We start from the raw sequence: 12905 nt of genomic DNA, 5'->3' as shown, positions 1-12905 counted from the left end.
CCGCCGCCATGCCCCGCGACCAGGCGGCCTGACCGCGCCGAGGTAGGACCCGCTTCCCTCCCCCGGAGCGGAGCGGGGGCGTCCCCTGTCCCGTCCCCGTCCGTCCCCCCCCCCCCCATCCCGCCCCGCTTTTTGCCTCTTTTTAGCTTTTTAAAATTTTGGTTTTCCCCTTGGTTTTAGTAGTTACAAGCCGGGATCCGGCCGCTCCCGCAGCCCCGGGGTGAGACTCGCCCCGCTCAGCCACGCAGGCAGGATTTAATTTAATTTTTTTAATTTCACCCAAATTAAACAACAACAACAAACCCAACCAACAACCAAAAAGACAAGACGGTGGGATTTTTCTTATGATTTTTCATTTTTCCTCCCTTTTTTTTTTTCTTTTTTTGTTAATCATTTCTTGGCCCGGCACCCCCCCCCCCCCCCTCCCCCGCGCTGGCAGCGGCCGGCGAGGAGCCGGGAAGGGCGGCGGAGCCGGGGCGGAGCGGAGCGGCGGCTCCCGGGGCTCCGGGAGCGCTGGGGAAGGGGGGGGGGGGGGGGGGAGAGAGAAAAACCCACTTTATTCCCCGCAGTGTTTATTATTTCTCGCTATCCCGGTGCAAAACCCGACGGGCGGGGGGATCGTTTCATCAGGCTGCAAGTACAAATATATATATTTTCAATATATATATTTTTTTCACTCTGTTGGGAAATAATAAGACGTGTTTTGTTTTCCCGAGCGGGAGCGGCGCTGGGAAAAACGGGAGGGGGGGGGAAAAAACAACCCCAAAACCCACCCAAGCGGCGGTTTGGAGCTTTGGGAATGGGGGAAAAGAAACGAGAAACGGAGCTGGGGAAGCGATGCCGCTGCCGGAGCCCCTTCCCCGGCGGGAGCTGCCTCCCGCTGCCCGGGACGGCTTTCGGCGGGGTAAAGCATCCCCACGGAAAAAACAAAAAACAAAAACAAAACAAAAAAAAAATTTTTTTTTAGGATTTGTTTGGTGGTTTGTTTTTTTTTTTTTTTTTGGTGTTTGTTTTCTTGCCCTCCGCGGAGAGAAATGCCATGCCGATTCCCCGCCGGGTCGGTCCCGCCGGAGCCGGGCTGCGGGCGCTGCGGCGGGGCGCTCCCCGGCTTTGGGGGTGACAAATTTAACACTTCTTTTGAAAAAAATTAAATACTTAAGTTTGGTTTTTTTTTTTCCCCGCCCTTTGCCACAAGTTTTCCTTGGATTATTATTCCCTCTCCACTCTCTCACCCCCCCACTCCACCCCCCGCCCCGGTCGGGAGGGTGAGGGTGGGTTTTTGGGGGGGCATTTATTGGGGGTGGCTGGGATCGGGGGTCGGGGCAGGTTGGCTCACCGTACCCCCCTTCTCTTTTGCAGGCAGCGCCGAGACCGCCGCGCCGGGGCTGGCTCCCTGCACCGCGCCATGGGACGCTTGGACGCCTTATTTTTGAAAACCATCTGATTTTTTGGGGGAGGAGGAGGAGGAGGAGGGGGGTGGGGGGCGGGGGGGGGGGGGAAGGCGGTGGCGGGCACCGACAGCGATCCGGGAGACTCCTTGAAGCCGGCGAGTGGATGATGGATGGCCGAGATTTCGGGCCCCCCCGCTCGGTACACGGCCCCCCTCCGCTGCTCTCCGGGCTGGCCATGGAGAGCCACCGCCTGGGAGCCACCGGCCGCCTGGCCCCCGCCGCCGGTCCCATGGCCGCCGGGCTCCCCGCCGCCCTCCAGCCCGGCAAGTTCCTCGCATCGGGCATCAGCCTCCACTCCCACCCGGGTAAGGCTCCGCGGATTCCCACCCCCCCTTCCACCGGCAGACCCCCCCATTTTCCCTCCTCTGCGGGCAGCGGACGGTGCTGCGGACCCCCGGGGCCGGCAGCCCGCAGGGCTTTAAAGGCAGAAAAATATAATAATAGAGATGTACGCTTGCAGCTTTTTCGCATGCTTTCCCTTAGGGTTTTTTTTTTTTTTTTTGCTTCGCCTGGCTTTGGTTTGGAAAAAAAACAGGGGAATGGGGGGAAAAAAATAGGGGAATGCGGGGAAAAAAAAAGGAGTGGTGAAAAAAAATAAGGGAATGGGGACAAAAATCGCTCCTAACAGATAAAAATATCCCCCCCCGCCCAGCGCACGGTTTTGTTGGCACCGAGGAAAATCCCCGCCGAGGCGGCTGCGGGTGTTTTGTGGAATAAATCCGAGGAATAAAGCCGATTTTCGGGAAGGCTGGGAGAGAAGTAGATCGGGGTGCGGAGGGGACGGGGCTGCGCTGCCCCGCCGGGTGCTTCACGGCTGGGCAAAAAAACACCCTCCGGCTGGAAAAAGGGGCAAAACGGCGCAGTTTTGGTAATTTCCCTCCGGGCCGGCGCTCGGGAAGGGCGGCGGTGCAGCCCGAGCCCAGCCGCGGTCCCTGCTTCCCCTGGGCAGCGCTGCCGGCAGTGCGGGTTTTGGTGTTTTTTTGTGTTTTCTTTTTTGTTTTTCCTTGGTAATTATTATTTTTTAAACCTGCAAACAAAACTTCCATCTAGAGGCTGCTCCCTCCTTGTATTTTTCCCCCTTCTCGACCCGCTCCATCCCTGGGCAGCCCCGCGACTGCCTCTGCATTAAAAAAAAAAAAACCAACCAAAAAAACCAGACGTTGAAATGTACGGACTTTATTTTTTTTTCCCCAGTCAGCTTTTTATTTATTTGCTTAAATTCCTTTTTTTTTTTTTGAGGAATTTTTATTTTTTCCCCCTTTGCGATCTCCCTTTCCCAGCGACTCGCAGGAGGGGATAACGCGGGGTCCGGCAGCCGCCGGGAGGACGCTGCCAGCACCCTTCTGCCCGCACTGCTGCCCGTTGTTTTGCCGAGCTGCCGCCGAGCTTGCCCTGGGAGGACGCGAGGGATTTCTGACCGTTTGATTTCCGTCTCTGGCTCTATTTTTTTTTTTTTTTTTTTTCCCCTTTCTTTCCCCTGGGCGTGGAGAGGTGACTCGGAGTTTACTTTAGGCGTTGGGAGGGTGACAGGTTTTGCAATAATAAACCTGCTTTTCTCCCAGCCGCCCGGGATGAATGACTTTGAAATTTGCAAACCTGATTGCCAACATCTGCAGAGAAGGAAGCAGCCCGAATCGAGGGAAAAAGATTTATTAGTTTTAGACTAGGTGGCAGTGCCAATTTCCCAGGTGCTAAGAGGAGAGGTGTAAAGCGAACGGCTATGAAGCCAAGCACATGGGCAAACACCTTTTTTCCTTCCCTTTTGTCTGTTTTTTTTTTCCCTCCCTTTTTTTGTTCTCGGTATTCCCCCCACACCCCCGCCTCCACCTCCTGCTAAAGCAGAATACAAGCTCTACAAAAATTTGTCTGGACAATCTCAAGCCAAACTGAGTGCGGGTTGTTTCTTTTTTTTGTTGTTGTTTGGTGTTTTTTTTTATTGGGTGATTTTTTCTTTTTTTTTTTTTTGTTTTCTTTTATTTCTCCTCCCAAAGTTTCCTTTTCTGGTGCTTCCCTGAAATCCAGGCAGCCTGGGAGGGAGGTGCTGAGCTCTGGCTGAGCCGACAAAGCGTTGCTCCCTGCCGCCGTCCACAAGCTTTCCCACTGCGCCGCGAGCCCTTGGGCTGGGAGCGAGCCTTGGATTTGGGGCCCCTCACAGAGGGAATGGGTTTTGTGATCCCTCCAATGTTTTGCTTTTTTTCTTAATGTATTCTTAGTATTTTTATTTTCATTTCTCTGAATTATTTGAAAATCTCCCCCATTCCCACCTGCACCTCCGTGGTGCCCAGCTCTCCCCTGTGCGCTCCCCAGGATGATTGCTCGCAAAGCTTGCTCTGTGAGATCAGCTTCTTCATGGCACGGCAATTCACAACCAGGCTAAACTGCATTAAAAAGATACGTACAATTAACAGTTGAAACTTCCATTATACCACAGCAGTGGGTTAGGCAGGGATTATTGGTTGTTTTTTTTTTTTTTACGGCTTTAACAATATCGTTTGAAATGATGATTGCTTCCTGCTGCGGAGGGGCCCTTTGTAGGTTTGTGTTTGCAGTGTTGATATTGGTGTGTGTGTTTTTTTTTGTTGTTGTGGGTTTTTTTTTTTGGTTTGTTTTGTTTTTAGGAGGGGTTTGGAAGGGTGGAAAGCAAAGGCTTGTGCAAGGGGTTAAGAAAAGTGGGCAGGAGGCAAAGCCTTTAAATAGAGCCAGTTCAAACCGATCTTTAAATACCGCCAGGCTGAAGAAAGAGACTGTTGAATCCGTCCCAGCGTCCTCCTAAAATAAATACGCCCCTGTAAAAATAGCGCGATTGGCCATATTTGAGAATCCAGTTATCGCCAGCACCAACTCCTTATTTTTTCTCGTACCCTCTGCTCATTACGGCAGTCCGGGCTCTGCCCCAGTGCCAAAATATGGGTGCCTGGACTGTGTGCAGTGACCCCTGGACCCTTGGCTCTTTCCCTGGGGGGTTTCTCTTCCATGGTAGCGTTTCGGCCACTGCCGTGCAGGCAGGGGGGACGGGGACAGAAGCCCCTTTGTTGGAAGCACACGGAGGCTGAGGCGGGAGGTGAGCCAGCCTTCGGCTGCGGGGCTGCCATCCCGTGTCCCCCCTTTCGCTCTTGGGCATCGCCATCTCCCCATCCCCAAGGAGGGCAGGGGAGGTTACGGGGGCTGAAGAGCAGCGGGGTGCTCCCAACGGGCCCTGCTGAGGGCTGGGGGAGGAAGGTGACTGTTTGCAATGGAATTTTATCCCTGGCAGCGGCTGAGCTTGTCGGGAAGACATTGCATGAAAAGAGGCTGCAATCGATGGAGCTGGGCGGCCGAGTCCATTAAAGCAGTAGCTTGCTCTGCTCTGCAGCCCGCGGCTCAAAACATGGAGGGGTTTATAGGTTTGCTCCTTCCCTACCCCGCCGTCTTCGGGTCGAAGCGAGGGTCCTGGTCCCGGCTCCATCCCGCGGTGGGTGCGTTGTCCTTGGCAGCTTCTGTGTTTTGGGGGAGGTGGAAAAGGCTCCCTTGGACTCGATTGTGAAGGGCTGCTCTGGGACTGCGTCCCTGCCGAGCAGCAGGTCTGTGTGCGAGCAAATATCATGCACGTGCAAGAAAGACTCTCTGAGTTTAAAATAATAAAAATCTGTTTTTTGCTGTGTACTCAGGTATCCTTTCTTGGGTGGGATATGTGGGGGGGGGGGGGGGCTGCCACCGGAGCAGATCTGTGTTTGTATAAAAGGATGCCCAGCCTCTTCCATTAAAATATGCTTCAGAAACACTTTCCAGTGCCTGGGAAAAGGGACACACCTGTATGAGCAGAGCTGACTTTGTGCTAAATCCAGCTCGAAAGCAGTGGCTGAAAGGAAGGTGGTCAGGTGAGGGGAGAGATTTTGGTTTGCTTGCTTTCCTACTTCCACATTAGCATATGCATTCAAATGCAGGGATTTAAGGTGGATTGGAGACCATCCCTGCTTCCAGGCCTGTTGTGCCCAGGGAGAAGTTTTCCAGACAGCTGGGCCAGGTCGGAGCATAGGGGGGGAAAAAAAAAAAATACCCTCCCTCCCAGGAGAGCTTTGCTGTGCCAGCAAAATCCCACTGTAGCCATCCTTATAATGGCAAAATTGTGCTTCTGCTGAGCCCGCAGATTTTGCAGAGGAGGCCTTGCCGTCGGCGGTGCCAGCAGAAGCACAATTTGCTCATCTAAACTGCATCCGTGCTAAAATCGCTTTGCTGATAGGAGACGCCGGGATAGCACCGATGCGGTGCTGGACTGAGCTGTGCCCACCTCCTCCCCGTAGCTGGGTTGGGAAGGACCGGGCTCCCGGACCAGCGGTGGAATTTTTTCGGTTTTGATGCTCCAAGGAAAATACTGTCGGTGTTTAATGGCCCTTGAAATCGCGGTTCCCCCTCCCTGCCCGCCCAGGGGGTGGTGCGAGGGGCTGAGCGTGGGGGGCTCCTTGGGACAGGGGCTTTCGGTGTAACACTGGGAGGAATGTGGACTGGCTGGAGACCTGCCTGGGGAGATGTTTCTCCTCCCTTGGGGCCCCGGTGAAATTAGATGCTTTTTGATATGTGTTTTCAGGCAGAGCAGTGAGCTTGTCCCGATAGGGTTCGGGGAGGTGATGCTGGCCTGCGCGGGGCAGGGATGTTGCGCTCAGACCCCTCACGCTTTCCCATTTACACCCGGCATCCCCGGGGGCGGAGGAAGGGCTCGGCCATTAAATGATGCCCCTGCAGCTCCCTTGGGCCCGCGGCCAACTTGTAGGCTGTGAGCAAGGCAGGAGCGGTCTCCGGTTTTGCAGTGGGGATGAAATGGGAGGGAAAAAAAGGGACTTCTGCATTTTTGCAGTCTCCCACCATGCGTTTCTGGGGTGCTGGGGATGTGTTTCTCTGATGTCCAGTGGTTTCCCCAAGGTCGTGGTGGTTGGGTGCGTTGTGGGGTGGCATCTCCGTCCTTCAGGAGGGGTGGGAAGGACTGTCCACCCTGTCCTCTAGCCCCAGGTGAAGTTCCCATCCCAAGTGGCAGTAGCTGGTGGTAGGGTCGTTGGGCTTGGACCACGGATGAAAGCCCAAGAGCCAACGCGGTGACGTAAACTTGCTCGGAGCGAGGTCCTGCAGGATCCTCCGCTGTGTTAGGGTTTCTAATACCTTCCCCAGCTGAATGGGCAGGAGCCTGGCCCTGCCTCTGATACAGGGTGCCTGTAAAGATGTGCTTTATTAGCGTGGTTTCTAGCAGCCCTTCTCCCACACCTGGCGAGCCTTGCCCCCCACCCAGCACCGAGTCTTCTTGGCGCGGGGTTGGACAACCACTGGTCCCAGCCCCAACTGTTGGTGTGCCAGTGAAAATGTGATCCGGAGGATGTGCCAGTGTTAGAAATCCTAGCTGGGGATGGCATGGGGCACCAGGCAGGTCCCTGGCATTGGGGACAGGCTCCTGCTCTTTCCCAGCACAGCAGCTGTTGGAGAAATGGAAATCACCGGGAATTAATTTCGCTGCAGACATGGTTAGCAGAGCAGGGCTTTCGTAAGGGAAATTTTAGATCTCTTTCCTAGGATAACCCAGGGTAAAGCTGAAATTAGTTTATAATTATATAGTAAATAACCCCCCATCTTGTCATTTCACCATCTTCTGATGAATATGGAAATGAACATTGTTAAGGGGAATTAACATTGTTACGGCAGCCTTCCAGGTGAGCGCCTTGTGGCTCAGCCGCGGCTGCGACCGGCGGGAGGCTGTCGGATCACCTCCTTTAGCTGGGGTTAGTGCCCGACGAGTTGAAACAAGGCCCCGTGTGTTTTCGGCGTGTACTAAACTGGTCCAGTTAAAGCTTCGGGCGGGAGGTGGTGCAGGGAATCGGGGCCAGCCTGGCATGTGCTGACACGAAAGCTGCCTTGCCGGGATGGGGAGATGTTGGTCTGGGTTAGGTAATGTGATCCAGCATCGCCTGCTCGAGGTGCTGAGGACAAGGGAGTGCTTTGTTATGCCTCGCTGCTGAAAACGGAGAGCATGGTGGGCCCTGAACCGACCCGAAAATGCAGGTGGGGTTGGGGAAGGCGGGGGGAGCCCCGAGCTCCCTGCCTGCAGGGCCGGGGCGAGGGAGCAGCACCGCATCCAGCTGCGGCAGCCCCTCGCTGGCTTTTCCAGCTGGGGATGCTCTTTAAAAAAGCAAGTTTGGGAGGGGAGCACTCCGGCCTGGCTGCCCTGCAGGGTGCTGCCTCTCCTTGGCCATGAGGATTTGGGGTTTTTCTTCTCCTTGCGTTTCTGGCTGGCTTCACTCTGGGATGGCACAACTGGATGTCTGCAGGCATCGCGACGCACCTACTGGCTGGGGAAAACCACCTTCTCTCTCTGCTATTTATTTGCGTTGCTTATCGTTCGCTTCTCTCCAGCTTTTTAACACCAAGGGGATGGCAACCGCATAAACTCTTTATACCCATCCCCGTCCACGCTGGCTGGGGAGGACGGTGCGGCAGGAGCCCTGCCGTACGGCAGCGCTGCGGCGGTGACAGTTGGGCTCTCTCCCCACGCCGTGAGGATCAGCTGTTGGGTGCACAATATGCTCCGGTTTTCCTCTCCAGCTGTTCTCGCTGACGGTTATGGGAAGCGAAAGGTAGTTGAGAGTTTGGTATCTCTAAATCAGGGAGGTGATGGGCAGAAAGGAGGGGGTGAGGGAGGGCTCGGTATATCTGAGGCTGTTTTTTGTTCAAATCCAGCAAGACTTGAAATAGTGGCAAAAGGATTGAAGTGACCTTGGGAATAAATTTTATTGCCAGTGTAGCAGTGGCCAAAGAGCCATTTTGAAGGAGCTGGATGCAGGCAGGCAAGCTAAACATGGTGGGCTCAGAGCAACGGAAGGAGTGATGCGGTATGTTTGGGAGAGAATGTGCCTTTTTAGGGGAATAACGGAGATTCCAAGGCACTCGGCCCCGTCTCTCTGGATCTGTATCCCCAGCAACTTCTGCAAAGGTTGCTCTTGCTTCTGCTGTCATCCATCTTACCGTGCCGCGTTACTGCGAGCAAAGATCCCTTTTTATGTTTGGTGGTTAGATACATTGCCCGTGCTTCCCTTTCTGCCCTTGATCCCTTCTCAGCAGAATTCCCTGTGGCTCGAACATGCCTTTAATACATTTGGTTTAATTGCTTTTAATTAAAAAAAAATAAAAATAATAATTGAAATGGGCAGCGTGTTTGGGAGGAAGGGTTTTGAAGGGATTTGGCTCTTTGCTGCTTGCAGGCAGTGCCCATAGCAGCATGTGAATGAAATAGCCCCTGTATTACGACCGTGCAGAGTGTGTAAGTCTGGTGTTCTGTGTCATCATCTGCTAGGTGGAGAGGCATCCTACATGCCACGTCGCATGCAAGCCAGGCAGGTAATACTCCGGCAAGTAAAGATCCAGGCAGGCGAGTAAAGGTGGGTGCAGGCAGCTTTCTGGGGTGCCGGTGAAAGCCCAGCACGCCTTTGCCGTGGCTGTGGTTTGCTGGGCAGGCACACCATGCCGGGCTCCAGGCGTGCGCAGCGTGCCGGGGTTTCCCTTTGCAATCCCAGCGCTACAGCGGGGCTTTCTCCCTAATGAGATTAGCGACACAAAGCGGTGATTCTTCTTCTGCTTTTAATGGGTGTTCGGGGGTTTGTGTGGGATCGGAAATTCCTACTTTCATCAGATGAGCCCTCTCTGTGACTATTTTGTGGACAGTTCTTCCTTTCCTTGGCTTCAGGGCTGACATTCACATCGGTGCAAGCTTTTTAGGCTTTCCTGTCCTGCCCCCCTCTGCCTCCCCTCCTTTCCAGCCCCAGCCACGGTGAATTTTATCTTCTTTCCTGCTATGAATCTCACCGTCAACCCAAGCCGCTTCCATCTTGTGGAGGACACGAAAGCTCGGTGGCCTTCCCTGGCCAGGCTAAACGCAGCTGGAAGAAAGGAGAAATGCAGAAGTCACTCTTGAATCATTCTTTGCTCCTTGGTCTGCCTGGTTGAGATGTGCAAACACATATGCGTGTGTATATATAGATATATAGGACATCCATCTAGTGCTTCACCTGACGGAGGGCTGGCTGTCCCTGCCTTCTGACATCAGGGCCAGGTTGGCAATTTGTCAAGAGCCCAAGGGCTGTGCTTCAATTTGAATATGGATTTGCATAATTCATCGGGAATTAAACCGCACCACCATAATATTTGCCTCTGCGTTTATCTCCCATTATCAGTGATGGGGAGGTGTGCAGTGTTGGGTGTTTGCTGGTTGCAAAGATCCCTTTGCTTCACGGTTCAGCGCTTTTTCGGTGCAGAAAAGGTGGTGTGGGCTGATGTTCGGGAGGATGTGTGGGGGGGTAGGAGACTCTGGAAGGAAAAAGGGCTGAATGTGGGGTCAGGAGGAGAGGCTGGGAGACGCTGGAGAGCCTGAGCTTTTGAGCCTGGTTTCCTAAGGAAAAGAGGCTTATGGGATTGTGCTCCATCTGTGCATCTTCTTCGACCCCCAGATGTCTGCAGCCCATTGCTGAATTTCTCTCGGGGTGGTTTTGGTCCCTGCAGATGCCGTGGAGGTCAGCGCTGGGCTCCGGGAGAGGGATGAGTTCACCCCCATGGCACACGGAGCACTACATGTGGGCGTCTCCGGCTTCACCTTGCGCTTATCCTGTCCTGGCCATGCCGTATCCAAGCAGGAGTCATGAAGCTGGAGCTGACTGAACATGGCTGGCTCATTGGCAATGTCCTCGTTCCAGCCCTGGGATGTTTCTTGGAGCCAGTCCCCTCTTGCTGCTGGGACCCCCATGTCATGTGGTGGTTGCTGGCTGTTCGCTGAGCGCTCACACGTTGGTGTTGGGGCGTTCAGGTCTGGTCGGACTGCTGTGCCGCTTTGTGCCTCAGTTTACCCTTGCAGTGCCACCCCCCTTTGCCAGGCACGGAGCCATGGCAGCCGCTTTTCAAACAAAAAGGTTTAAAATAAGCAGTGACGGAGGCTGCATCTCCCAGGGCTTTGAGTCATCCCGGCTCGTGCTGACTGCGCCTGGCAGGGGCCTGGGAGGCAAAACAAACCCACATCCAGCTGCTGCCTCCCTGCCAGATGTTAGCGGGGTGGCTGGTCGGGTTTTGGTGGTGGTCCTCCCGGCAAAGCGGATTGAGCTGCTGTGAGGAGATACCACCTCTCTGGTGGCCCTGGTGAAACCTTGGTGAAACTGGTGGCTTGGGGCAGTCCCCAGCCTGGGGACTTGTGGTCAGGCCACCTGATTTCTGGAGGAAAGGGCGAGATGAGCAGCCCCGGTCTTGGCACCATGTGGGCTTAGGTTTGCAGAATGGGGGGTGCTGAGACTCCTTCCAGCACACCTGGGCTTGGGCATGGTGGGGACCATCCTGGCTGTGAGCCCTCACCGTGCGAGACAGGAGGAACCCAGGGATGATCCCACTGTGGCCCCCCACCCACCAACCCCACACCGGGAAGGCAGCCAGAGCAGTGGGTGGCCACGGCCGGCAATGGGAAGCCGAGGGGTGGAGAGGGCAGGTGGCATTTACCTTTCCGTGGGCACCCCGGCGTGCGTCCGCAGGGCTGGCTGCTGCCCGTCACGCAGCAGTGTTTAATTTCTCAATGGGAGAGCAGGGAGATAATGCTGCACAGTCCCATTTAACCTGCTGGTGACCTGGTCTTAAGTCATTGTGGCTGAAAATAGACCATGTTCCCTCCAGGGCACAGCTAATGGTGCTGGGAAAGCTGGGATCTCTCTTTGAAGGCTGATTTAATTGCTGCTGGCAGGCACTTGGTGCAGGTGATGCGGGGACCAGCACCCGTGCCATCCCACAATAATCTCACCCCACCGAGCTTCTGTAGCTCGCCGGGCTCTGGCAGCGAAGGGTAACGAGCTCTTTTCTAACGAAGGCACGGGACAGCGGCTCAGCCAGCACATGGGTGTTGCTGGGTTAATTGCGCAGGCAGGGCTTGGCTTACCGGGAGGGGGGGGCCTCACTTTGTTTGCATCGCATCTTCTGTGCTGAGTTTGGGTGATATAAAAAAAAATTTAAAAAATGGAGTGGGTTAAATTTCTGTGCTTAGGAAGGAGGGGGAGCACCTGCAACGAAGGTGTGCGTCCGGTGCTGGGAGCAGAATCAGCCCTAGGGCCCCTGTGCCACCCACCAGTGGCTGGAGGGTCTTCACCATGATGAGGGATGGACTAGAGCAAAGACATTTTGATGCTGTTCTAGAAAATCAGGAGAGGAAGACGGGACTACAATCTCGCAGCCAGGTTCTGCATTCCTGGGGATTCTGCTAATCAGTTTGAGTGTTAAAATTATTATTTTTTAATTTCCATACAGTGTCTTAGTAAATGCGGAGCTGAAGACCCCACTGAGTCGCTGTTTCCTATTTGAGGAAAGCCGTGTGGTTGCATACTGAGAACCTGGAGGTTTTGGTCACCCCCATTGGGTGTCAGGTTTAATTATGCCAGCGGAAAAGGAGACACGTCCGACGGGGATTTCAGGCTGGGGGCTCAGAGAAGAAGCTTCTGCTGTAGCAGCCAGCAGTAACCCAGGAGCGTTGACACTGGTTCGAGTGTTTGTGTGTCAGGACTAATGTGGGACCAGGTCAGTGCTCCCCACACCACGTGTTTCAGGCTCTGCAGACCGGCTGCGTGTTATGTCAAGGGTCCCAGCGGGTGGTTTCCGTCCTGGCCCCTCCAGCGGGAGGAAAAGCCACCTTCCCTCCGCCAGAGGGATTTGGGTCCCCACCAGGGTGGCTTCTTGCTGTCCCCCATGAAGACGCTGTCAGCAGGGAGCTGGTGGGTGACCTTGTGGGCGATCTTCAGGGCATCTCGTCGGTGTCCTTCTCTTGCGGCCCGAAGCCCTGAAGCGCCAGTATACCTTGGATTGCATTTGCTTTGTTGCACGGTGGAAACTGAGTCTGCAGGATGCTGGGGGCAGAGCTGGGGTGTGAGCACCGAGCCTTTGAGCCCTTGCAGCCACTTCTTCCCATATTCCCCTCCTGCGCCGTCTCCGAGGCGTTGGGGCTGTTCCAGCTCCTGGGTGAGATGGAGGTGAGCAGTAGGGCTCAGCCTGATGATATTAATTTCCATGGAGGCAGGGAACCCCCTCCATGCCCTGTGCACGCACCCTGCCCTTTGGTGTGCCTTGGCTGCGGGAGGCCCGGCAGCACGGTGATTCACCATGAGGGTAGCACGGCACTAAAATCATGGCACGGCATCGGCATGGGGTAATGGCTGCAGGAGGGCTCCTCGGAAACCCGGCAAGAGCGCGTGGTGTTCTTGTGCTGACGCAGCTGCGAGCAATAGTAAATATTGAGCAAGAGCCACTTAAAAATAAAGCAGCCTGGACACAGATTACCGTGTGGAATAAAATAAAATTAAAAGAAACAATAGAGAGTTGTGCTGAGCTGGGGGGAAACTCGCCTTGGCTTTTAAGGTAGTGATTTTTGCAGCTGAAGGAAAGTGGCGCAGCGGTGTTCAAGCCGGCAAAGGCCAGGAGCACGGA

At 54.7% G+C, this 12905-nt stretch overlaps 1 protein-coding gene across 4 annotated transcripts in view; it reads left to right on the top strand.

The window, feature by feature from the left end:
* Window positions 1–1468: 1468 nt before the first annotated feature.
* The window catches only part of TNRC18 (trinucleotide repeat containing 18), a 57241-nt gene continuing 45804 nt past the window's right edge, over window positions 1469–12905 (top strand). For 3 of the 4 annotated variants that reach the window (XM_049835504.1, XM_049835503.1, XM_049835502.1), the window contains exon 1: window positions 1469–1756. In XM_049835504.1, coding sequence (XP_049691461.1) covers window positions 1555–1756 — 202 coding nt within the window. In that variant the 5' untranslated portion in view covers window positions 1469–1554. The remainder of the gene's footprint in view (window positions 1757–12905) is intronic. The other variant, XM_049835501.1, reaches the window with a different exon arrangement.

Source organism: Accipiter gentilis, chromosome 33 (genome assembly GCF_929443795.1).
Source record: "Accipiter gentilis chromosome 33, bAccGen1.1, whole genome shotgun sequence".
Lineage (NCBI taxonomy): Eukaryota > Metazoa > Chordata > Aves > Accipitriformes > Accipitridae > Astur > Astur gentilis.
This window is presented reverse-complemented; position numbering and strand designations above follow the sequence as displayed.